The 24,682-nt window shown below is 43.7% G+C and overlaps 2 protein-coding genes across 3 annotated transcripts in view; one reads left to right on the forward strand and one right to left on the reverse strand.

The window, feature by feature from the left end:
• Positions 1-8,470, forward strand: part of LOC311500744 (leucine zipper putative tumor suppressor 2 homolog) — a 37,287-nt gene extending 28,817 nt beyond the window's left edge. For both annotated transcript variants that reach the window (XM_084562323.1, XM_084562324.1), the window contains 7 exons: positions 957-1,613; positions 2,587-3,249; positions 3,358-3,480; positions 3,709-3,855; positions 3,939-4,448; positions 4,651-4,755; positions 4,874-8,470. In XM_084562323.1, coding sequence (XP_084418449.1) covers positions 990-1,613; positions 2,587-3,249; positions 3,358-3,480; positions 3,709-3,855; positions 3,939-4,448; positions 4,651-4,755; positions 4,874-5,056 — 2,355 coding nt within the window. In that variant the 5' untranslated portion in view covers positions 957-989 and the 3' untranslated portion in view covers positions 5,057-8,470. The remainder of the gene's footprint in view (positions 1-956; positions 1,614-2,586; positions 3,250-3,357; positions 3,481-3,708; positions 3,856-3,938; positions 4,449-4,650; positions 4,756-4,873) is intronic.
• A 93-nt stretch (positions 8,471-8,563) lies between these two features.
• pdzd7a (PDZ domain containing 7a) lies at positions 8,564-23,550 on the reverse strand. Its single transcript, XM_084561385.1, has 15 exons — positions 23,335-23,550; positions 22,852-22,989; positions 22,548-22,722; positions 21,970-22,146; positions 21,333-21,480; positions 19,638-19,698; positions 18,443-18,970; positions 16,084-16,239; positions 14,800-14,960; positions 14,104-14,195; positions 13,919-14,010; positions 13,711-13,779; positions 12,236-12,901; positions 11,852-11,952; positions 8,564-8,928 (listed from the first exon to the last, which is right to left on the reverse strand). The coding sequence occupies exons 1-15, from the start codon at positions 23,525-23,527 to the stop codon at positions 8,752-8,754; spliced, it is 2,934 nt and encodes a 977-aa protein (XP_084417511.1). The 5' UTR covers positions 23,528-23,550; the 3' UTR covers positions 8,564-8,751.
• Between the last annotated feature and the right edge of the window lie 1,132 nt (positions 23,551-24,682).

Genomic DNA, 24,682 nt, shown 5'->3' on the forward strand with positions numbered 1-24,682 from the left:
ATGTAGACATTAAAGCCTATTACATTTACAGAGGGGAAGGTTTTACGTCACCTAGCCTGTTGGCACGCTAAGCGACGTGAATTGCAATACCAGGAGTCCCTTACCCCCAGCTGCCAGCTTGCTTTTTATTTGTGGCATTTATTTCCTGCATGACGTGTTACTCTTTTCATTGGATTTTGTTCAGTTGGGTATTTTATTAAGTACCTTAGATAGTCTGCATTGGTAACAAATGGCAAGCAATAAATTAAACAAAACTGAACCAATCCCCTTACTTATTACTTACAGTTGAATTAATTTTGGACATGGACGGAAGGTACAGTAACTGACCGTCTTTGTGAAAATCATGTGGATATGTCCAAATATTAGCAAAAAATAACTGCGAGGATCTAATGAAGTGTCTCACTTTGCTCACTGTCCCAGCTGTATCCCCCTCTCGAAATAGTTAATCAGAATATCCTGACACAATGGAGGAAAACACTGGTTTTGCTCAGAACGTGCATGCTTCCGTATATCTTCCGTTAATCCCCCGACGTTTCAGTCAAGCGACGTCTCTCCATGCAATATTTAGAATATTTAGAATTTATTTTCCAGAGGTTGTCAGTTTTCATCATATCGTCTCTTTATGTGCGTCCGTGTGGCTTCAGTCCATCCTGCTGTAGTTTCATTGGTTTCCCTACTGTGCAACTCGATGCGGCAGTTTTCGTTGTGTTCGAGTGCCAGCTGGCTTTGTGCATCGTGGGATTTCATGCTAAATGTATTTCAGTATAAAGCACATAAGTTATTTTTTGTAGGACTGTATTACATTTTAGGAGTCCATACGTTTTGTGGTAGTGTCCTCAGCAGCTTGGAGGATTAGGAATATACTGTCTTTTGAATGTTAAATGAAAAACCCTGTATAAGTACTGGTCACCTAGAGTATGAATTTATAATTTTGTCTTTATTTCCTCTCTCATCAGAGTGTGTGGTGTGTCTGACGCCGTCAGGCTGCCATGGCTTTGGTTCAGGCACTACCTGTGACCGTGAGTGACCACCCCAACCCAGGTCTCGACGTCCAGCAGTGCCGGCCACTATCATCCCACTCACCCTCCGCTCCTTGCTCTGTCACCTGTGGGCCCTGTAGCTCCGACACAGCCATGGGTTCTGTCAGCAGTCTCATATCAGGCCGGACCTACCAGGAGAGACACTGCAGGGCTGCCAGCGAATACACCACCAAGCCACGGCGCTCCACGCCAGCCACCAGCTGTTTCCGGCTCCAGGATAATACCCTCCGCAGTGGGAGCTCCCTCGAGCAGCTGCTGGTTATCAGCAACCAAACGCAGCCTCAGGCCCAAGTTCTGCCTCCTCCACTGCCCACCAAGAAGCAACCCCGGCCTGGAAAGTCATCTGGAACAGCTGGGAGTGGATCGGTTGCTGGGGCAGTAGGTGGTGCCGCTAATGGGAACTTTGGGTATGTGAGTGATGAGCTGGTGGTTGGAGATTGGAACGACAACCTGGTGCTGACAGCTGCAAGCCCCTGCAGTGACTCGGAGGACCAAAGGGACAACAGGGCTCAGAACGGAAATATTGGTGGACCTCCTCCCAAACTCATCCCAGTGTCCGGACAGTTGGAGAAGGTAAGGAGGAGACTATAGAGGTTTAAATAGAAAAATCAGTCAGGTATTTTGGTGCAGATATTATGTTTGCAGAGAAATAATAAGAACCAGCTTGTGCTAAATGCCAAAAGTGTGTTTACAGCAAAGTGTAAAGTTCTATTCTTGTACTTTCTTTGAATTCATGGTGATTGTTTTAAGGTTTGAAAACTTTTCCATATAAAGTTTTATTTGGTTGAAAGCTCTTTAAAAAGCTATTAATTATTTATTTTTTCTTAAACATCCTCCACACACCTCTTTACAGGCTGTAATTATGATTCACTTGAGTTTAATTTTTTGTACGTGACACACAATGTGGTGTTGAAAGCAGAAATACTATCTCACAGGAAATCTTTGATACCTTATACCTTTTTTTTTTTTCCTGCTCTCCCTTGACTACATACCGTAGCATATCTGCGGCCTGCATGGACGTGTTTTACAGCAGATTATCTCAGCTGTCTAACTGGGTATTTATTTCCATCGATCCAGAGGGAAGCTTAATCACTGGCCTGACAGGCTCAGATGGATCATTTGACGGCTTCTCACCTTGCAGGCACATCATGATCAGTGCCGGAACTCACTTACGTCCAGTGACGTATTTAGTGAACCCTGAGGAAGATCATTAAGAAAATGCTTACAGTACAAAAGAAGCTTTCTCCCTCCCGTGTCTTTGTCTCCTCCTCCGCTCTCCTCTGTCCTCTTTGTTTCTGTGCCCTTTAATCAGATTTTCTGTCCTCTCCTCTTTCACTTCTCCTTCTCTTGCCTGTCTATCTATTACGATAGGAGTATCATTAAAAAAATTGCTTAATGAAGCTCATGAATATCAATTAAACCAAATCAAACTTATCACAGCCTTGTGGGGTGACCGGCCAGCATTTCACTCACCCCTGTCTAATGAGTTTTATTCAGCAGTTGTTAATTAGCACAGCTTGACTTTTTTATTATTTTGTACTTTCAGAACATGGAGAAAGTGCTGATCCGTCCTACAGCGTTCAAACCTGTTGTGCCCAAGAATCGCCACTCTGTGCAGTATCTGTCGCCGCGGCCAGGGGGCGGCGGCCTGTCAGAGAGCCAGGCCAGCCTCAACCTCCTGCTGCCTCTCGGAGGATCCAATTGTGCCAACAGCACAAACGTTAACGGTGGATGCAGCAGTTCCGGCTCTGAAGTGAAGCGCAACTCCTACAGCAGTGGTCGAAATGCTCGGAGCAGTCAGTCCTGCTCCATGTCAGATTCAGGGAGGAACTCCCTCTCCAGCCTCCCTACACATAGCAGCACAGGCTACAGTTTGGCCCCCAGTGAGGGCTCCAGCTCCGGCTCTGGTTCCGGGGGCCAGCTGGAGCCTGTGTCAGGCCTGGGTAGAACCACTACCAGTGTAAGTGGGAGCCATGGTCACAGTAACTCAGACAGTGGACGATCCTCATCCAGCAAGAGCACAGGCTCAGGTTCGATAAGTGGGCGCGGGCAGCCCCTGTCGGACAGCGGGTCCTGTGGCCACTCGCCGCCACCTGTGGAGGGCTACGAAACGGTGGTGAGGGAGCTGGAGGAGAAGCTGAGGGAACGAGACCTGGAGCTCCAGCAGCTCAGAGAAAATCTGGATGAGAATGAAGCTGCCATCTGCCAGGTGAGGGAGTTCACCCCACCACACAGACAAAACGCCAAATAAACAAGTTTGTGTGGCGGTAATAGAGATGAAGAATTAACGTCCGACCTCTCACATGTGCTTTGAAAGGTGTACGAAGAAAAGCAGCGTCGCTGTGAAAGAGAGATGGAGGAGCTTAGACAGAGCTGTGCCACGAAGATGAAGCAGACCTCTCAGAAGGCTCAAAGATCACAGCAAGTGCTACAGTTACAGGTATGAAACATATTTAAAAAGCCTTTTAAGAAAGCAAATATAATTCAGTAAAGCCATATTATCATGCATATCTCAAATAACATACAATTTTGTAACGGACGCATCTTTTTGGTCCACTTGCTGATAATGTGTCTACTGGTTCTCTCTTTGAGCATGTGTGTCTTATTTAAGACTGGCATATCTGTTTTAGTATGTAAAATGGGTTGTGGCATCTCTGTGTGTTGTCAGGTATTTCAACTACAGCAAGAGAAGAAGAAGCTGCAGGAGGACTTCTCCTCTCTGTTGCAGGACAGAGAGACACTGGAAAGGAGGTGTGCCACCATCCAGAGGGAGCAGACTCAGCTGGGGCCACGTCTGGAAGAGACAAAGTGGGAGGTGGGTGAGATTCAAACTTTGAAGATTAGGGTGCAGTGCAATGATTATGTCTACTGACTGTAACCATTTCTTTTGTTCTTCAGGTGTGTCAGAAGTCAGGAGAAATCTCCCTCTTGAAGCAGCAGCTGAAGGAGCTCCAGTCAGAGCTCAGCCAGAAAGCAGGAGACATAGTAGTCTTGAAGGCACAGCTAAGAGAAGCTCGTTCTGAGCTGCAAGCAAGCCAGATGCGATCCCAAGAGGCCCAGACTGCCCTTCGCACGCGATCTCTGGAGCTGGAAGTCTGCGAGAACGAACTTCAGAGGCGCAAAAGTGAAGCCGAGCTGCTCCGAGAGAAAATGGGCCGCTTGGAAGACGAGTCGTCTCGGCTCCGTGACACTTTATCCAATCACAGTGGACCCTCTCTAAATTCAACTATGAAGGGGCAATGCATGAGCATTTCCATCCAACAGGGTAGAGGTGTGGCGGTGAGGGGCGGTCCCAGCCCCTCTGTGTACCGCGATGGAGAGGAGACTCACCTGGTGTGGGGGGGAGAGAGCGACGAAGCTAAGGCACAGAGGCAGAATGCAGAAACATTGTTGGGACTCAGGCAACAGGTACAAGCTTGCTTTGTATTTGTTTGTTGAGTTTTATTTAAAGGCCCATCTAGAGACATTGTCATAAATGCTCTATTCAAGAATATAACATAACATATCCCTCTAAACTCTACACACTGGTCCTTTAATGAAGGCTTTACGGTGGAGTATGTTTGCAAATCATCTTTCACGACTTAATGGGTACATTTTCTGTTTTTCTCAGGTGGATAGGCTGAAGGCTGAGCTCATGTACGAGAGGAGGACTAGTGAGGAGCAACTGTCACGGTTTGAGGATGAGCGGATGGTTTGGCAGGAGGAGAAGGAGAAGGTAAAAATCACCTTGATGACTGACTTTTTATTAGTTTCATTCATTGTTGAGATATGTTTTAAAGCTTAATCTAACCGTCCTTGCTGATTGCCTCCATACTCTTCCACCCTCAACTCAGGTAATCCGCTACCAGAAGCAGCTGCAGCAGAACTACATCCTGATGTACCGGCGCAACCGCGATCTGGAGCGAGTGATGAGGGAGCTGAGTCTGGAGCTAGAGAACAGGGACATGGAGGACTATGAGGTCCACAGTGGTAGCAATGACATCCACTTTGAGGAAATCACTGCCACAGAAATCTAAACCCACACACGCAACAATAATCTTGTGCACACAAACATGAAAACAGAAACCAAACTTTGAACTCCGAGCCAAATACTGCACTATCTTCAAAATGGCTTTACCTGGACCACTGAGCAAGCACTCACTCGTCACTGTCAAAAAGGGAGATCTCCCAAAGGTGCATTCTTACTTCTTGCTTACAGAGATGTACTCCAATAAATCCTCATAAGATGTCTCCCAAGGCGCCTTTAATGGGATTTATTTCACCACAAAGCCAGCACAAAGACTTCTCTCCTTTTGTGGGAGCAAAAGCAGCAAGAAAAAGTTTCCTTCTCAGACCACGTTGAAATCAGGGTATTGAAAATCGATTGGAACTTAATGCAAAAAAAAATCTTTACCACACGCAGAGCAATCTGGTCAAATCACAGTTACAACTTTTTATTGGTAGCACACAAGGTTAAACACCCAGCCACCAGCAAGACAGCAGTCTAATTGATCATCACCAACACTGGCTGTTAATACCGACCTCGATCCACATCCGAACTCTGCTCATTGGCGACTCAAACAACCACTGGACCAGTCCTCCATCTCCAAATGTCACTATTAACATCTGCTGTTTGTCTCTTATAGTTCAGAGTGTCGAGCTTTCGTTGCAAAAGTCTTGACGGTGTGCAGACGAATGTATTGTGAGGAATCACTCCGCAGACATGCAGTATAAATGGCAACGAAAGAATCTGCTCGCCGTGAGAAACACGGGATAATTTTTGCACAACTTTTCGATCTGTTTTTTGTCTGGGATACTGCAGTTTTTTGTTTTTTTTGGTTCAAATCATTAATCTCACACAGACTCATTTTGATTCTTGGCCCGCATACATGTGGACATCCTACTCTGCCGTTTCCCGGGCCGCAGAGGACACAGAAACCAATCGCTCAAAGGAAATGCTTTATTTGAACTCCGCTCATGTTTTCCAGACCACCAACAGCCCCGCCGCTTCACTCGATCAATGTGTCAAGCCGTTCAGACAATGTGGCGAGCTCTGACATAAACATTTATATTATTTAGCACTAGGTAGCAGACTGTAGCATGGCAGATATTACCGGGAGACTGCTGATTCCCCCTCTTTCTTTTTTTCGTCTTCATGTCTGCTCTCTTTCTGCTTCTTACTCAACTATTTTTATAGCACCTCAGCGGTTGGTCAACTAAAAATAGAGCATATTTTCAGTATTACAGTTTGTTTTGGAGATTTAAGCCAGTGTTTGAACTGTAGGCATGCTTGTTCAGAGTTTCCGTTTATTCCCCTCCACTCCCACTCTTTTTGTAGCTCTTGGCAAACCAAAGCCAAATAACACTTTTAAAGTCTTCCTAGTCCCCCCACCCCACAGAGACTGTAAACTTCACTGACTGCTATACAGGTAGTGTGACTGGCATGTCTGCATGTCTGTGTTGAATGAGATTTCAGAACGAGCTGGTTCAGGTAACGGTGAGATGAGTAGATGCAGTAGCTCCAGCGCTGAGTGTGCTCCGGGGGCAGGTTGAGGCCCTGAATATAAACCAGTGAGGAGCATGTTAAGATTTGAAGCCGTGGGGTTTTCTTAACGGCATATGCAGGGCTGTGTATGACACTGAGCATGGCGGTAATGGGCTGCTGAGAACTTTTATTTTGCAAAAGAGTCTATATCGAGGGATAATAGTCAAATGGAAATCTATGTAATGGAGGAGATGTTGTATATTTTTCTATATATAGCACCCGAAGATATTTTGTTGTAGTACTGGTATAACTGTGAGTTAATGTATATCGCATACCAATATATTTCAAATGATGGATCAATTAAAAATGGAGGCAGCAGCTTAGAAGGAGTGCACCTAATACTGTAATGCATGAAAATTTAATGTTTACATTATATAATCTGTGTGTGGAAAATGTTCTAATGACCAAACTTTGCAGGTGACGAATACCGAAGGGAAGCTTTTTACTTTAGGCTCAGTTTCGACCTGTTGTCTCTCCATTTCAATTGATCTTTCACTTGATTGTCAGTATCATACTATCACACCGATTCATGTCGTCATCGTTGGGTTTTGCCTTTCATTTATAAATGCATGAGATATATACCAGTTTGAGAGACTTCTTCGTTAAGTTGAGGTCAGACTTGATGCAAGCCAAGAAAGTGTTATGTTTCCTATGCTCGGAAACTCGGCTGAGTCGGATTGGGTGGATATTTTGCATGACAACACCACATTAGCTGTGGTTTGTGAGATTATAAAAGTCTGAAATGTGCATAGACTGTTACGGTAAAGCCATGGGAAGAGACTTAAAGTGGAACACTCACTCTGCTAACCAGACATAGACTGTTACTTACTCACCACATATTAAGCACAGGTCTTGCGAAACAAACTGACTCACTCACCAATGGTGTGCATCTTGGATGTCCGTTACTCTTGTCATATCTCGGTTCTCTTCGTTTTCTTTGTAAATATGTAAAACACTAAATAGTATAACAGAGTGACATTGTCTTTTATTTAGACAAAAATATCTATTTCAAATGTAGCCACTGTGACTAGACCAAAGCAACGTAGCACATTTCTTCATTTTTTTTTGTGGCATTCTCTTTCATCCTTTTCGTTTGTTTACGTTGTGTCTTCATTAACTCATACTGTATGTAGTTGTCCATGTATATTTGTATGTGTACATTTCTTGTACAAATGACTGTGTTTTTAATTAAAGAACAAGTTGTCACACCTTAAAGTGGCTGTTGATTGTTTACCTGAAACATGTATCCAAAGTAGTTAGTAGTAATACCATTGACATAGACTTTCATCTTTAAAATTTAATAGCATGCCAGGATATAAACTATTCACCTTGAGGTTTTTTTTTTAGTGCTTATTCAACCAAGATTTAGTAACATTTCATCATGGTTTGCAGAAGTAAGGCACTATGCACACTACATTCTCCGTATATCTCCTCTACCCTGCTTTGATTCAAACTGTGCCACTGGCATCCATGTCCCGCTTTGCTCACTGACATGTTTTTCCAGCTCCTCCACATGTCTGCATAAGCTCTGTCTATAGCGTGGTGTAATTAAGCCTCTAAAGTGGCGGATTGCTCCAGAAGCACAAGCACTTCTGCCAGAAAAATACAGCACAAAAAAATACTGACCAGCAAATTGTAATAATCCCCCCTGACATCCTCTAAACCCAAACTATCAGTTTTGACATAATACAGGGGTTTAATCTGGGTATAAATCTATAAATCTCATAGTGCAGGCTAGGATAATCTCCCTCTGGCGGGGCTGCGGGGCCGAGATGCTCCAAGTAAAAAGTGCAGACCACTGGTTCCGCGGTCGGGCCGTGCTAACAGGTCACGGTGAGGTTGCCACGTGTTGGAGCAGTGGCACAATTTCAACCAAGAAGGAGTTCATGAACCACATAATCTTTTCATAAAACACCATAAAATATCTGGGCTTCATCCTACATGTCATTGTAGCAAAAATGATTTATAAGAATATTTATCTTGATAAATATAATACTAAAATATATGAGTCTAAAAAACTGTAAGTGTCTGACATATTTAATTGTAAGTCTCCTCTCTATCGTGAACGGGGCTCTACCTGTCCCATGTTTCTTCTCCTTGGGTGAATCCTGCAGTTTATTCAGTCCCACAGGAGGTTTTGTTGTCCTTCATGCCCGGGTAGCAATCTTACTGTGAGGCACACAAAGTTTAGTCAGCGGTTCTCTTGGGGCTGGTGGAGGTGGAAGGGACCTTAGGGACCTTGACCACAAAAACCATCGGGTCTTTGGCTTTGTTGCTGAACGCACGGCGAATCACGTCCACAGCGTGTAGATGAGTCACTCCGTGCAGAGATTCTCCGTCCACGGACAGCAGCTCATATCCTGCCTGCAGAGACACAAGTAAATGGGTAATATGACCATGAAAACCCACAGATTAAGATTTAATATTGTTTATATACAATGATTATTTTTGTTTTTGTATGTTTGCATCCCTCTATATCCTTCTGCAGCAGTCTGTACAGACCGTTTCCATAAATCTGCAGCGATTGTGTCCTTTAGTGAGAACATAATTTATGCCACAGTGAATTGGGGCTCTCCCATTACTTTATTATATTAACACTGAAGGCTGTCACTAGTGCACATATAAAGTTTCCCCTTCAGCACAAGGTTATTGGAAAAAAGAACATGCACTGAGACAACCACATACACACACAGCTAGGGCCGTTTGCTCGCTGTTTCCTGCAGGATGCGAACAAGAGAGTGGCAAATCTTTGGAGCCCCGAGGAGAGGAACTTCCTCTGATGTCATCTGCGTTTGCCAAGGATGCACCTGCCTAATGTGCTCAACCTCAGCGAAGGTTAGAAACACATAACACAGAAACACACAAGGCCGATGGCCATTGTTGTATCTCCACCTATCATGTCGTTTTTTCCTTTCCCCTTTCCTTTCCAGTCATTTGACACAAATAGATTATGTTCCTCTTCATTCTTTACCAACCGAGTCTATGTAGCATATAGGAGGAGGTTGAACCTCTGCTGCCTCGTGTTTGTCCTGGCAGGTTTTCTTATGGCTCACTAGACAGTCTGATATTCACCAGTGACCTTAAAGCCTTCCGTGCGAGCAGTATCAAAAGATTTAGATCCATTTAACCAAAGAGGAGATTAAAAACTGCTTTTCATTTTTGAAAAGTAATTTATCTGAATTAAATAGATCACACCATAATCTGTCCCATCCTCTTTACGGCCATTTATGGAGAGCATTTAGGAGGTTCCCTCGTCTCTCTCCAGTGGACATCATGGCCCAAAATTAACATGGCCTGTAAAGATTAGCACCACTTGCATGGGAGGATGTGTGCCCACATAAATTCAACTGTAGCAGATGTAGAGAGAACCACTGCCTCTCTGTTAGTTATTGCACGCTCTTTTAAATCTAATAGGATCTCGACAAGATGAGTTGTTCCGCTATGTGCTCTGTTAATGTGCTAACTTTTGCTAATTAGCACTAATCATGAGGTACAGCTGAAGGGAATGTCCTTATTAACTAAGCTGTCACACACATTTACTTTGCCCTGTCAGACAGCTGGTTAAATGCAAAGAGGCTTGTGTTCGTATTTCTGCTGGTAAAGGCAGATAATAGAGTCTGACAAACTTTCTGTACACATGACCTATAAACATGATATATTCACAAAACCACATTCTTCAGTAGTTAGCCCACGGAGCCTAAGCCTGAGCTGCCCTGGTATCACTTCCCTCTGCAGAGTAGCATGGGGGAGATAGCCACGGAGCTGATATGGGAAAGCATAAACAACAGATAGCACTAGGGTGCAAGCAAGTATTCGTATATCTGTGTCTGGGCCACCTGAACAGCTATTCTAGCCACAATAGCAGCATGAAAATGGATGGCGGTGTCACTGTGCTGCTCCAGACTATAATATCTCAACAGTCATTAGATTAACTATCTGGTTCAGTCACACATAGATCCATCAAGAAAAATCCTCCAACCTCTGGCAATCCCCTGACTTTTCTTCTAGCACCTCCATGTGGTTGATATTTGTGATTTTTAGGAAAATTTCTCAACAGCTATTGAACGGATTGCCATTAAATACCATTAACCATTAAGTTTTTATTTGATTTAATTTATATAGCGTCAACAACAAATACAAATTGTCTCAAGAAGCTTTAGAGAACTTGAGACTCCTGACAGTTCCCTGCAGACGTTCATGTTCCCTTCTGACTGCGTGTTTGTAATTATTCTGATGGTCCTCAGACCTTTGGCACCACCATCAGGTCTAATCCTTAATTTGTCCAAAACAAAGAGCTGCACTTTCTGTTTTGCTAATTCATCAGCATACTAACTTAGATCAACATGTCAGCGTTCTTATTATCAGCGTACAGTCAGAGTGTAGCTTCACAGAGCTGCTAATATTTCTCTAAACCTTTGGCCGGTCTCTCTTTGTTTTACTCTGGGTTTTACACTCCCCTTGTATCCTGATTTAATTTCCATCTCATTCATTCCTGACACTTTTTTTTAATTGCATGTTGGTTGTTTTGAGATAAGTCATGTGTTTCTGCACCGCACGGAGAAAATGTGAGCACAGGCATCCGTGCATAACCATAAATTTGAAATGCTGAGCAGATACTGGATCCCTCCGATGTTTGACACTCTAATCAGGCATTATTAGACGTGAGTAGTATTGTCAGTCGATAGCTCGCCATTAGGAAACACGAAGTGTCCCACAAACACACATGTGCAGCTTAGAAATCAACTATTCCACGTCTGCTTCCTTAACTTTCAACACCCACTTAACACACACACGTCTATTCATTAGTCTTAATGCGAGTGGTGTTATTGGAATTAGCCTGTGGTTAACGCTAGTGAACGACTGTGTGTGCTTCATGTGTGTTTAAGTGAACCAGGCCACAGACTGACTGTTAAGTTACTGTGCAATATATTAGCAATACATTAGCAGACCAGCACCCATGTACCTCATCAATAATGGAGGGGATGAGCTACTTGAGATGGCTCTCCACTCGTCTCTTCTCCACTCCTCACTGCACAGCTTCAAACTCTCCGTCATAGACACGCTCACTTATAGCAACAACAACTCATAAGCACAGGACAGAGGGCTGACAGGTACTTACAATACACACATGATGGACGTCTGCTTTAGAATCAGGCCGTGATAAAGTCCCTTCTCCGGATTTATGATTGGCAGATGTTGTTAACGTGTTTGCTACCTTTTTCTCAGACTTCAAGGCTGATCGTTTTTTTATGCCCGCTAAAACATTGATGTGTTTTTGGATGCTCACCTTCAGAGCCTCATTCGTAGATGCAGCTCCTCCTGGGAAGATTTTCTCAATTTTTATCATGGGCTGAACCCTAGACTCCATACCTCCAGAGATACTAATACCTGTAAACACAGAGGGAAATAACACATTTTAACACGAGGGATTGCTTTCCTTTTGCATCACACCCCTGTGTTATAACAAGTCCCTTTGGTCTTCTTTAGCCGAGAGCATTTAACTCTTTCAAATGGTTTTTAGTTTGGTAGTAAGTGATGCCCTGACCTCTACTGGTGGACAGATACTCGTAAGAAAAAACTATACTCAAAACTATACTCAACTCAACTGAAAAACTAAAGTATTTCAGTTGAGGCACTAACTGGGAAAACTTTAAGTTAAACTTTAAGTTACCTAGTGACTGCTTGGCCTTGGAGATGGTCAAAGTGGCGATTTCATACTCCTCCGATGGCAGAGTTTCTCTTCTTTTCTCTCCATTTTGTGAATGTCCATTTACCTGCTGACTACTCCCTCTACCTGTCGATGGGCTCTTCTCTCTCTGGGGATCAAATACATCAGCCAGAGGCGTTCTCCCTCTCCGCTGTGAAGGAACATGTACGCTGACCTCTGTGTAGCCCTCTTGCCTGCTCTGTCTGTTGTAAACGCTGTCAGGACTCCCCTCTCTTCTTGCTCTCCCGTGGCCATTCCTCACAGGCGACCTCCCTCGTTCAGGAGCCACATCCCCCCGGTCCGACACGGACAATAAAGAGACCTCGTCATACCGAGACGCGCCGTTCTCTTTTCTGTTCGGGGAGCGATGTAGTTGGCGCCCATGCTGGGTGCTGTATGGGGATTCTGTGAGGAGGAAACTGTGTGTGGGCGAGGGGCTCGGAGAACGGGAGCGCACAGTGGAGGACGCATAGCTGTCCACAGGTACATCCAGCAGAGGGGTGAAGGCACGGGATGGTGTAAGATGGCCTGACTGGTGGCTGGACAAACGCAGTCTGTACAACTCCTCAATCAGCTGACGCTCGCGCTGTGTGTCATGGACCAGCTGGAGGTGGAATCCACCCCTGTAGTCTGGATAAACATAGAGACAAACAGCTGAGCTTTAACCCAGCAGGGTACAGACAATAAAAATAAAAGTTTCATACACTGGATATAGAGTAAATACAGTGATGTGAGGGGTCCTCCACCAGTTTAGACGTGCATTCCTATAATAATGTAGGGATAGGGTTAGTAGTCAGTAGTGGAGGGTTTAAAAATGAGTGCAACCTCAATGCAACTCAATCTGGGTCGGAGATTTGGGTGTGTTACACTAGCAGCAGCATTGAGTGACGACCTGTCAGCTTCCTTTTGCTTTCATAACATTGACCTTTCGACCCCTGACCAGTCACCTTAGAAAATGGGAGGTCTGAAGTGAGATTATATTGACTGTGTCTCGATGAGGTGAATGCTCAAAGCGTCTTTGTATTGTTGGAGTGTCACAAGCGGCAGTGCAGTCCCTTCTGTAAGCCTCAGAGATGTAACTCAAACCTCTGCTTCAGCACGGGCACAGGGAACCTGAGACATTGTGTGCATGGTAGTGTGTGTGTGTGTGTGTGTGTGTGTGTGTGTGTGTGTGTGTGTGTGTGTGTGTGTGTGTGTGTGTGTGTGTTTTAGATGAAGGTGGGCAGTGAGTCGGTATGTGTGACAGGATATGGTGAGTGTGGGCTGTGTGTTTCATTTTGACAATATAAGTATGAGACGAGGCAGGAAATAAGTGAGATGAGGCAGGAAAGAAGTGAGGTGAGGGAGGGAAAGTAGAGGCAAAAGGTGAGAAGTTTCAACCCTGGGTGTGTCTAATATTCCTGTGAAATAAAAGAAAGGTCATAAAAGGATCCATGTACCTGGGATAGGGGTGATGAGGTGACGTCGAGGTGTTCCACTGCGAGGGGAACGCAGAGCTGGAGATCGCACTGAAAAGAAACAAACAACCAACATTATCTTACCCAGTTTTCCAAACATCTTTTTTTATGCTGTCATACTTGTAATACGTATTTATTCAAAGATTAATGGATTAAGAATTCTTAAAAAGTGATCCAGTCCTCCACTTACTAGAGCGACTCTTGAGAATATCATACGCCTCCAGCTCAAAAGGCATTACCATGCTGTCAAAGCGAGCCAGCTCAGTGGTAGGTATCAGCATTCTGCAGACGATATAATTGGGCAGATCTACCAACATCCAAATGAACATATACAGTAAGTATGCACACAAAACAGCATCATGATCTGTTTGTCACCTTATTTCTCTGAGAAGTAGCAGTTTCTCTGGCCTGTCCAAGATTGCCAGAAGGGGACGCACTAAATCCTCAATGCCGGTGTCAGACAAAAACTGAGGGAAAGATTTAATAGGTGCACAAATGAGAGAAATAAGAACCTGACTGTTTACTTGCCATACGGAGATCTACTAATGATTTTGTGTGAGTTTTGACCAAAAACAAAGGTGTGATGTTTGAAAGAAATGTGCATTTACGGTAAAAGGCAGTGGATCTAATAAAAGACAGCATCCAGAAGATGTGCATTTCCAGAATTATACTTGGGTCCTTGTTATGCTGCATGTATATTAAATATTCACTCATCCACTACAGTTTGTCTGTCCTTGGTGTTTAATTACTGTATTAACGAGTAAGTCACACTGTGCTCTAGGCTGACTCGAAATCCTCTGGAGTGAGACAAAGGGCAGGGCAAAGGAGCTGGAATCGTCTGACTGTAAGATGGCTCAAGTCAGATAAAAGGATGAGACAACGGCTGATATTTGACCCTAATCATGAATGACGGGCTAAATCAGTCTTTTGTCGCAGCTGCTGCCAGACACATCTATCACAAAAGGACACTCTGACACACAGGGAGCAATACTGTACACTTGAGCCTGAAAATGTTCATTCCCACATAAACATGGCACACACACAGAAGTCTTTTGGGATCAAAGAACTCACCCGCCGACAGTGTCTCATCACAGCTGCCACCTCATCCTGGCCGAGCAGCTTCTTCGCCATGTCCTCCACATGCTGCAGGGTCTCGAGTCGGGGCAGCGGGCTGCCAGCACGGGATTCCCTCGGGGAGGTCAAGAGCTGGAAAGGACGACCCCGCTCCTTATCTGAGGAATAACAGAAAAGCGAGAATATGAAGAAGAAAACATGCAGATGAGTTTTTGAAATGGGTGAAGTTAGTCTGTCATGTACAAGTGCATAGAGGACACCATAAATATATATATAAATATAAATAAATAAATAAAAATCCCTTTTTAACAACCAAGATTTTTATAGTCGTTGTTGAAAAGAACTTGAATTAACTGAGTTTTGCTGATGAGTAAGCTGTCATTTTATCCTGTTGTGTAAAATAAAACGCAACATAGAGAGATCACCTCACTAGGCCAGCTGGTCTGAGCAATATGTCCCAAAATCTTTCTAGCAGGGCTGCGCCAAAAGCAGAATCATCTCACAAATCTGTCTGATATTTGGACAAATCCTATTCTGTATTGCTAACTTATGAATCCCCAAGAAGAGGAAACAGCTCTTGGACTCTGTCACAACTTCACCATGATCTAAAAACAGGACAATGCTGTCATGGTTTAGTTTCTTGCATTTCTGTTTACTGTATTTTGTTAACTTCTTGGATGTTTACAGTCATGGTTTAGTGTAGTTTTTCTGTTTTCTGTTTCCCCTTTTCATTTTGTTAAGTTCTTGATTTCCTGTTATGTGTTACTCCCTGTGTTTTCCTTTTGATTAGGTCATTGCTTTCTCCTTGTGTTGTCTTGATTTGTGTCACCTGTGTCTCGTCACCCCTCTGTTCCTCAAGTGTATTTATAGCCCTTCCCCTTTGTTCCTTGTCGTGTCATACTGTTTTCTATGCCATGTTCGTGTCTTTCACAGTCATACTTTTTCCTTGTCTTGTTCATGTATTCATAGTGTTGTTTTTTTTGAATATCCTGCCTCGTCTGCAGCGCTTTTGGTTTGCGTCAGTTTTGTCTTTTTTTTTATTAAAACCCTACTCCTGCCTCAGTCCTCCAAGTCCTGCATTTGGGTCCAACCACCCTTACCCCGCAACCCTTCCTGACAAATGCGTATTTTGCTTAGCCTGGTCCAAACCCTCTCAGTATTTGCCTGCATCTCAGATTCATCATCATTACATGGGGTGAAACAAAATTCAGCCAAAGCCCGTAGGCTGTATTTCATTTTGTGGAATGGAGAATGTGAAAGAAAGAAAAAAGTGACCCTCACCTTTGTCAGCGTGCCGAGATTCTGACTTGGAGCGACTCTTCTCTTTACGGTCTTTCTTAAACAACAGGTTGACAAAGGTTTTGGAGCGCTGCAGGTTGGATTTTCCCTCTGTCGATCTCTTCTCACTCTGTTGCTTCTTCTTCTTCTGTCTGTCCTCTAAAGATGAAAAAAAAATAGGAAAAAATGAGTCTCTCTGAACAATCAACTGAAGACTTTTGCATCAGTAAATTATGCAAACAGTTTTAATTAGAGCTAACCAACCATTTTCTCAGCAGTTATTTCTTGTTCACGCAACAATCTTTCACAAGTTGTGCCGAAACATCTGTGCACAGTGTTGAAAACCTAATTCATTAGCCTTTGTTCTGCTCCGTGCTTAACTATTAGCCAGTGACACAGGGTGATACACACTCTTCGCTATGAGCGCAGACCGCTCATTTCTCTTCCAGTCAGCTCCTCTGTTCACCGCAGTAAATCTGCCACTGTGGAAAGTAACACAGTAGTACTGATGAATAGCAGCTACACCAACCTGAACACCCCCCCCCCCCCCCCCCCCCCCCATCAATTGAGAGCATTACACTGAAGTATCCCTGCTTATATAACAAATGCCCAATCAGCCCCAAGCTTTGCCCCGAGCACCCCTGCCGGATCCTGGAGGAATGAGTGAGCTGGACAAATTGAAAAGGAAAGGCTAATAACTCAATAGCGCAGGCAAAGCTTGAATGGATATTTCTCCATATGCTTGTTCTGATTCATTTCTCACAGGGGTGTAACAAGTTGGAAAGTAAAGGGCAATAATTAATCACGGGTCTGCCTCAGTGTTGTGCTTGTGTACAAATTCTGTCTGGAGCTTAAATCAGCCGTGTGGATGTTCCCGTTTACTTCCTGGAATGATAGAGAGATGAGGGGTCATTAAAATGACGCATGCCTGCAGAAAGAGCTCTGAAGAGGTTTGAGAGTGGATCTCATTACCATAAGGTCATCGTCTGATTGTTGCAGGGCTACTAACCGTGTCATGATTTTGGAACGGTTGATTTCTCCACTGAGACGGCGGATGATGCTGACACTATGATAAACAACCACAGTACACAGTACAGCCTGACTGGATTTATGAGGCCAGTTTTAAATCTGATAATGATACAACAACTGATCATGACAGATCTGTCTACTACCATCCAGACTGAAATATCCTCTGGCAGAAACCACTGGTATGTACACCAATCAGCCACAACATTAAAACCACTGACAGTAGAAGTGAATAACATTGACCATCTTGTGACAATACAATGTTCTGCTGGGAAACTTTTGGAAGTGACATTCGTGTGGATGTTACTTAAACATGTACCACCCACCTAGACCAGACCAGGCCCCCCCACCCCATAGCAATGACACTCCCAGCAGGATGCAGCCTGACACAGACACACACACATAAACGGTTTAGGAACAACTCAAAAAAAACATGAAAAACAGCACAAGGTGTTAACCTGGCCTCCAAATTCCCTAGATCCCAAACTGATCAAGTATCTGTGGGATGCACTGGAACAAGCCTGATCCACAGAGGCTCCTCTCCTCAACCCACAGAACCCAAAGGCCCCCACTAACAACATCCTGTTGCCAGACACCACAGGGCACCCTCAGAAGGCCCATGTCCATTCTCTGATGAGTCACAACTGTTTTGGATGCACAAGGGAGACCTACACAATATTATTAGTCATGATGTTGTGGCTGATCAGTGTATATGCATATTGTTAAGTCATTTAATGTATAAGAGTTGTTGCAATCTTGTAAGAAGGTTCAGGCTATCCAGTCAGTAGGATTGTATGTGCTTATTGTAAACTGTCCTTACTGAAATGTGTAATTCAGATCGATGATATGAACCATGACCTTGTTCTGAATGCATTTTCCCCCAACAGGCTGATAGAAGAGGGAATAGATGTCTGTTTCTTCGACCCAGAATAAATACATTCAAGATAACAGAGGCTGGCCAGAGAGTGTTTCTTTATTCATCAGACTGGATAGATTCATCATCTAGCACTTTTTGACCAAATGTTTTCAGCCTCACTTGTGCTTTCTGTTTACCAGAGAAGCACTGGTTATGTTTAGACAGCACAGAACTGAAAACAGATGTAATGAAATGTTATTAGTTTATGCCCAAATATTCAAAAAATAATTTCTTAACTCAGACTAATTTTTGTTCCCTTACATGCTACCTCCATATGATTTAAAATCTTACTTTAACTAATTCTAAACACTTCCTGGACATTTTGCAGTTACAAAACAAACGTAACTAACAATTAATAATACATCTAAGTTGATGGAGCAGCCTTAAATCTACAGTTTCACTCGCCAGGGCAGATCTCACCTGACACAGTGATGTGGCTCTGGGAACGTCTGATTGGCTTCCGTGGTTTGCTCAGGGCCATAAGTGCCGCCGTCTTAGGTGAGTGTTTCTCGACTTCCTGTTCCCCCGATGACAGAGTCCTCGTCCGCCCGCGTCCTCCTTCTCTGGCTCCTCCCATCTCCCTCTGCCCTTCCCCTTTCCCATGTATGACTGTGTCCTTCAGCAGCACCGTAGCGCCAAAAGTCCGGCTGGTCTCTGCTGTGACCTGCCTCTCAGGGTGTGACCCGTTAGGTGATGGGTGGTCTTGGTAGTTTGGTGCTTGGGGGTCAGTCTGTATGGCCGTGTCAGCAGTTCTCTCAGAGCTTCTTGGACGTCGGGAGAGGTCCTCTGTGGAGATGGCGATGTCTACCATCTCAGAGCCAAAGATAGGAGGGAAAAGGACCTGGGAAAGGCCACTGAGGGAGCTGAGAGGAGTGCTGGAGGACAACGAGGAGGCAGAAGAGTTGGAGTCTGAACCCTGAGAAGATGGTGGAGGGACCCCGTTGGCTACTGTAGAAAACAATGTAAAATTAATGAATGTTTAAAACAATACTCTCAAAGTGCAGTACCTCATGCAACTTTCCAACCGTGATATACAGTATACAAGCACAACATACACATATGCTTGGTACACCGTGGATAACATTTGCACAGGAAGCTGCACTTATTTTCTACAGTCTGCTTTGTTTGGATGAAAACCTGTCTGCCTTCAGATCCTGATAATCCTGTAAGCTCTATGGAGACTGGAGACAGAACAAGAAGCAGGAGTTCTTCTGTTTCTGTTTTTCTAATGAAACTCCAAAATAACTTCGCATCTTGACCCAGATGTCAGGTCATGCTCTCTTCCAGATGACTGAGCTGCCTTTGAGCACGCTGAATTAATCCCTGGCTGAGTTCAAAAGTACACATATCAAACTGGAAAAAACAGAGAGATGGAGTTCTGCTTAGAAACTGAATGACGGGGTTTTAGTGTGAGCAGACTACACTTGGCCAATGTTCCACTTTTTGAAGGTTTCCAAGTAAAGTCCCAACATGTGGCTTTTGTAAATGGAGATGAGACAAATGATCATTATTTTGTCTTTATGTGCATTTTTTTCTTTCTTTCCTCATCTTAAACATTATGTGGCTTGTGTAAATTCATATTTTGTACTAAACATTTTTTATGTAATCAACATACGTTTGTCGAGCCAGCCATATTCTGCCACCATCTCCTTAAAGGCGGGGTATCTTCCGGCTTCCTGTTGAAGTGCAAAAAAAATGTTCAGCAGGAACATGAAACAGTCAGCCTGATCATAGAGAGACATTCAGAAAAGTCTCTAGGCCTCTTGAGTGATAGCTTGACAACTTTGTCCATTTACATACGAGCTTATTGTTAATATGTGATTTGTGTGCAAACGTGACATCACAATAACACTGTTGACATATTAATGGTTAAAACTAATTCCCTCAAAACATGGGTGTCATCCAAAGGGGCTTTTTTGACAAACAGAGAACCACTTCCTGGCATTTCAATAAAGCATAGTTCACAACCTCAAATTAACCCACTGGCTCACCTCATTGACTCATCATCATGAGTGGACATGTCCTAAACCAGTGAAAACACACAAAATGGAGAAGTGGGTTGGAAGAGTGTGGAACTGGCTCTGAAATCAAAATATGTTGGTTTGCTACGGGGTGACTGAGTTTGAGTTGTTCCTAAACTTCTTTGCGATTCATTTTCTGGGCTCTCTGAATGTACCAAATGAATCGCAATATTTGCAATAATCAGAGAAGTAATTAATCAGGACAAAGTGGACAAGATAAGTTGGCAACATATAGCTTCAACCTGCTGACGTCAGGCCTCTATTTTTTTAAATAAAACATTTATGTTATTTATATAGGCAGTGTCACTAATTAACATAAGATGAAGGGCCCTGATGGTTTACAAAGGTTTAGAAAAAGTCATAAATGAAAAGGAATTAAGATATTGTCTATTATAAGGGATTGTCTCACTGACACACAGCTTGAGGTCAAAGGGATAAGACTCAAGATTTAGCTCCACAAAAGCCTTTGATGCCCAGGTGTGTGTTTAAGAACTAAAATTAATCCTCCCTCCACTATGTGTGTCTCTGATCCATAACTGGGTCTATTACAGGACAGAGGGAAGGCATGAAATTGGGCTTTCTGTTGATTATAACCTGATCCCAGACCGCCTTTGAATAATGAACGTCGTCCCTGGCTGTTTTTCACACGTGGAACCTGAGATCAGAGGAGTAAAATGAGCATGCAGCGATGCTGGCGAACTAAGAGGGCGCACATATGCACACCCGGGCACGCTGCGACACACATGCTCCCATTCATACTCACATACACACTATTCCTTTATATGAACGATGCAGGTTAAGTGGCCGCGGCCTTGTACACATGCATGCACACACGGATAGACATGAGAAATTCAAGGGCTGTAAGCCAGCTGTCAGCTCCGCTGTGCAGGCTCACTGAGAAGAGCTGGTGTTGTTTAACAAGCTCAAACATTATTTTGTCAGCATTCAAAGCTCTAATCAGCCGTTACATGTAACGCTGAGCAAATGACTAAAACTGCACTTCAAATGCATAAAGGAATAAGGGAATACTTTTCTGAAATCCAACCTTAAGCAACTGATTTCTAGTTATACAACAAACTGTGTTCAGACATTGAGCAGCATCAATATTTTTTTTATTTGTGTGTTTCTGTCTACAAGAAGTCCAAAATGAAACTGCTTTTAGCTCTGATTTGTTCTCCTCCAACAACTAAAGGAAATATTTGTCTCCTTAGCCAAAACATCCACACAAATTGCAGGTCATAACACAGATGAAAATAATAAGCTCAGAGAGGCTAAAACATGTCTCTCACCCTGATGGTCAGCATGATGTGGGTGTGGCTCTTCAGTACCTCCACCGCGTTGCTATGGGTGATGTCATCAAAGCTCACCCCATTGGCGGCGAGGATCTGATCGCCCATTTTGATGCCATGCTGTTCAGCAAGCCCACCGGGGTCCAACCTGGTGACAGACACAAACTCAGAGGTGTGAATGAGAAAACTGAGGAGGTTTTGTCTGGATTATTTTATTGATAAAACAGATTTATTTCGTTTTGATACCGAATCCTTTGGTACTTCTGCCAAACTCATTATTGTGTATGTTTTAATTGTTTCCATGTTTGCGTTATTCCCACTGAAATCACAAGAACAGAGCTGTTTCATTAAGGCCTGGCTGCTTTGATCTAATACTGAAACAGAAGGAAAAAAAATAACTTGAAATGTGATTATGATGAGATGTTTAATTAATGTGGTATCTCTAACTCTTTCTAGCTCAAGGACACTAGCTGAGTCTGTTTAAACTGGGTTCTGCTATAAGCACATACCACAGCACCCTGCTGCTCAAATGGGTTTACAAAACCCATATAACATCGTTTATGTGACGCTGATGGCCTCCTTGGGTCAAAACAAGCATTAACTGAACATGTTTCACTCTGGAGTTTTGTGTTCATACTTAGAAACATAAATCCCCAGTCCAAACTCTTTGCCTCCTCTGATGTTGAACCCCAGACAGTAGTCGTCAGATGTGGTGAAGAGATGTACGATCCTGCGGAGAGCACTGTCCGTACTGGCCTCTGACGGTGTGCGACCGCTCTCCTCCACCACCATCCGCCGGTGAATCAGATCCACCCTACACACACGTAGGCACATGTGAATGCACAATGCTTTCGCTTTCCCTGCAGAAGTCAAGCCTGTCAGTATCTTTTAATCAAATAGCCATAAAGGTCATAGCGGTAATCCATCCACTGCTGCCACATGAAACCAAGATACAGTATATCCCAAAAGAAAGATAATCAGTGTGAGCTACAGTCAAGTGGCAAGACAAAACAAAACAAGAGTCATGCAAAGGTCAGTGGGTAGTAACAAGGTAGTAGTCTCTACTTTACATAATGATATATCCAGCAACAAGTTCATAGTCATACTATACAGCTGGTGTTTGGTAAAGATGTTTATTTACTATAGAGTATTTAACTACAGGTGCAGGACATCATTTTGGTTATATTCCAGCTTCACTGAGTCGATTGGCCTCACCATGTGGTCTTCTCCTTGGAGTAGCGGATGCCGGGAATCTTGCCCACCCTTCTCACCACCATCCTCAGCCTGTTGTTGCCTGTCAGGACCTTCACAGCACTGCTCATGGTGATGCTCTCCAGGCTGACACCATTCACCTCCACCAGCTTATCTCCCACAGTCAGCCCAGCCTGCGCTGCAGACACAAGTGGAACTCAGCACAGTAAACAAGCGTGAATGTCACATGTAGACAAAAGACCACAAGCATACTAAAAAAAAAAAAAATGATAGACAGGATGATGAAACACACACACTTCCTCCTAACCTGCAGAGCTGTCATCTTCCACCTTGCTGACAAAGATACCGAGGCCATGTTCAGAGCCCCCACGGACGCTGAAACCCAGACGCCCATCTGGACTCTTGTCTACAGTCACTGTGTGGATGTCTTCACAGTCGTCTCCTCCTGCAAACACGACCACAAAACTCTCTGACATGAAAGGTCGGCACAGTCTGACAGCCAACTGTTGACAAGGGTTGTAGTGTTCACGAGAAAATAAATCATTTAATTTCCATTTAAGTTAAGTACTGAAACATTAGTAGGTTTTCAGATATTTTGCACTAATATCTAACACCTATAAACATGGCAACAACATGTCACCTTTTCAAAATTTGAAATCTTAATCTAACTAAACTAGTGATTTGTTCTATAACAGCTGATTTAGTCATCAATTGTGAGAGGCCTATGCTGTCAGAGACACTGTCTCTGTTACCATAGTAACATGGTACTGTTATTGTGTTCAGTCCTCACCATCAACAGGTGCATTGATGAGAATGACCCTGCCCATTGGCGATGAGGACCTGTGTCTGTGGCGCTGCTGTTTCTTCAGCATGTAGCGCGTGGTGCTGTGGGAACCCCCATTATGGCCTCCGCTGTTTAAGTGGGGGTGCCCTCCTCCATTTGTCATCTCCCTCCTGGCAGGGGAGTGAGAGGAGTGAGCCATGGTGTGTGTCTGGAAACTCTTCCCACAGTCATCCAGGCAGGAGGATATCTGGAGCCGGCTGTCAGGGCGGAAGAGGTGCAGCAAGGAGTTCGGGGAGAGTTGAAAGTAGGGTGGAGAACCAGACTATTTTAGCTTCGCTCGTCCAAACTGAATTATAAGATACTGGTGTTAGTCCTCACCGGACCAGGCAATTTACACTTCTGATGGTAACATCTCTAAACTCTCTAAGCTGGGGCCACACGGCTAAATAACCACACTACATACTCATTTACAAAACGTGACAAAACATAGTGCTCCATGACTGAACAGCAGACTTTTTAACTGCCTTAGTCCCATAATCCAAAAAAAAACCCCAAACGTTAAAGAAATTGATATAATCCACTGGTTTCCCTTGCAGCCTCTGAATCCATGTCGGTAGAGTCCACAATGCCTCGTTCCTCCTGCTTCAACTGAGAGGCTGTGCCTGTCTGCCGAGAAGTCAGTAGTGCATGGTGATTCCTCTCGGGTCATGTTTAATTAAATGGATATCTGTTGTGGGAAGAATATGCTGCGATGAGTAATGTGGGCTCAGAGTTTGCAGATGAGATCATAAAGCCTGCTCCACAACATAGGATTAAAACGCAACACAACAAAAAATACTGTCTCTCTCTTTAACTTACGTAAACATAAGTATCTCATTGAAGTCGGTGTTTTTCTATTAATCAGCACCATGGACAGCGACAGTAAGATCCTATTATGTACATAAACAATTAGTCTAATTGCGGCTACACATTATATTCCATACAAATTAAACTTTTTTCTTTTTTTTTTTCATTGCATTGCTATAAATAACAGCGACATCTGCAAAAGCAGTCCACAGCAGCTAACTTAATCTAAATTTATACCTGTTGATTCCTTGACATGTTGCCATGAGGTAACTGTAACATCGTGGCATTGTGCGTAAAATAACAAAGCATTACCTGCTGTGTCCATGTTGTGCTGGGTGAGCTCACCGGTCCGCCTCCCTGACGCATTAACGGACACCTCCGCAGTATTAGTGCCACCTCATTTGTTCTCCAGGTGACCACTATTGTCTTAAGCCTTTTACATAAGCCCCCGCAGCTGTGCAGCCATTAGAGATGATTAAGCGCACTAATTACACAAACGTTAGGTAAG

Source organism: Chelon labrosus, assembly GCF_963514085.1.
Source record: "Chelon labrosus genome assembly, chromosome: 15".
Lineage (NCBI taxonomy): Eukaryota > Metazoa > Chordata > Actinopteri > Mugiliformes > Mugilidae > Chelon > Chelon labrosus.

Excerpts from the sequence above, each read along its gene's own strand:
- pdzd7a (XM_084561385.1), bottom strand. The coding sequence starts at position 23,527 with ATGGCTCACTCCTCTCACTCCCCTGCCAGGAGGGAGATGACAAATGGA. Across the intron at positions 22,723-22,851 it reads GGAAGATGACAGCTCTGCAG|CGCAGGCTGGGCTGACTGTG; the intron begins GTTAGGAGGAAG and ends TTGTGTCTGCAG. Across the intron at positions 18,971-19,637 it reads ATATGGCTGGCTCGACAAAC|TAGCCAACGGGGTCCCTCCA; the intron begins GTATGTTGATTA and ends TGTTTTCTACAG.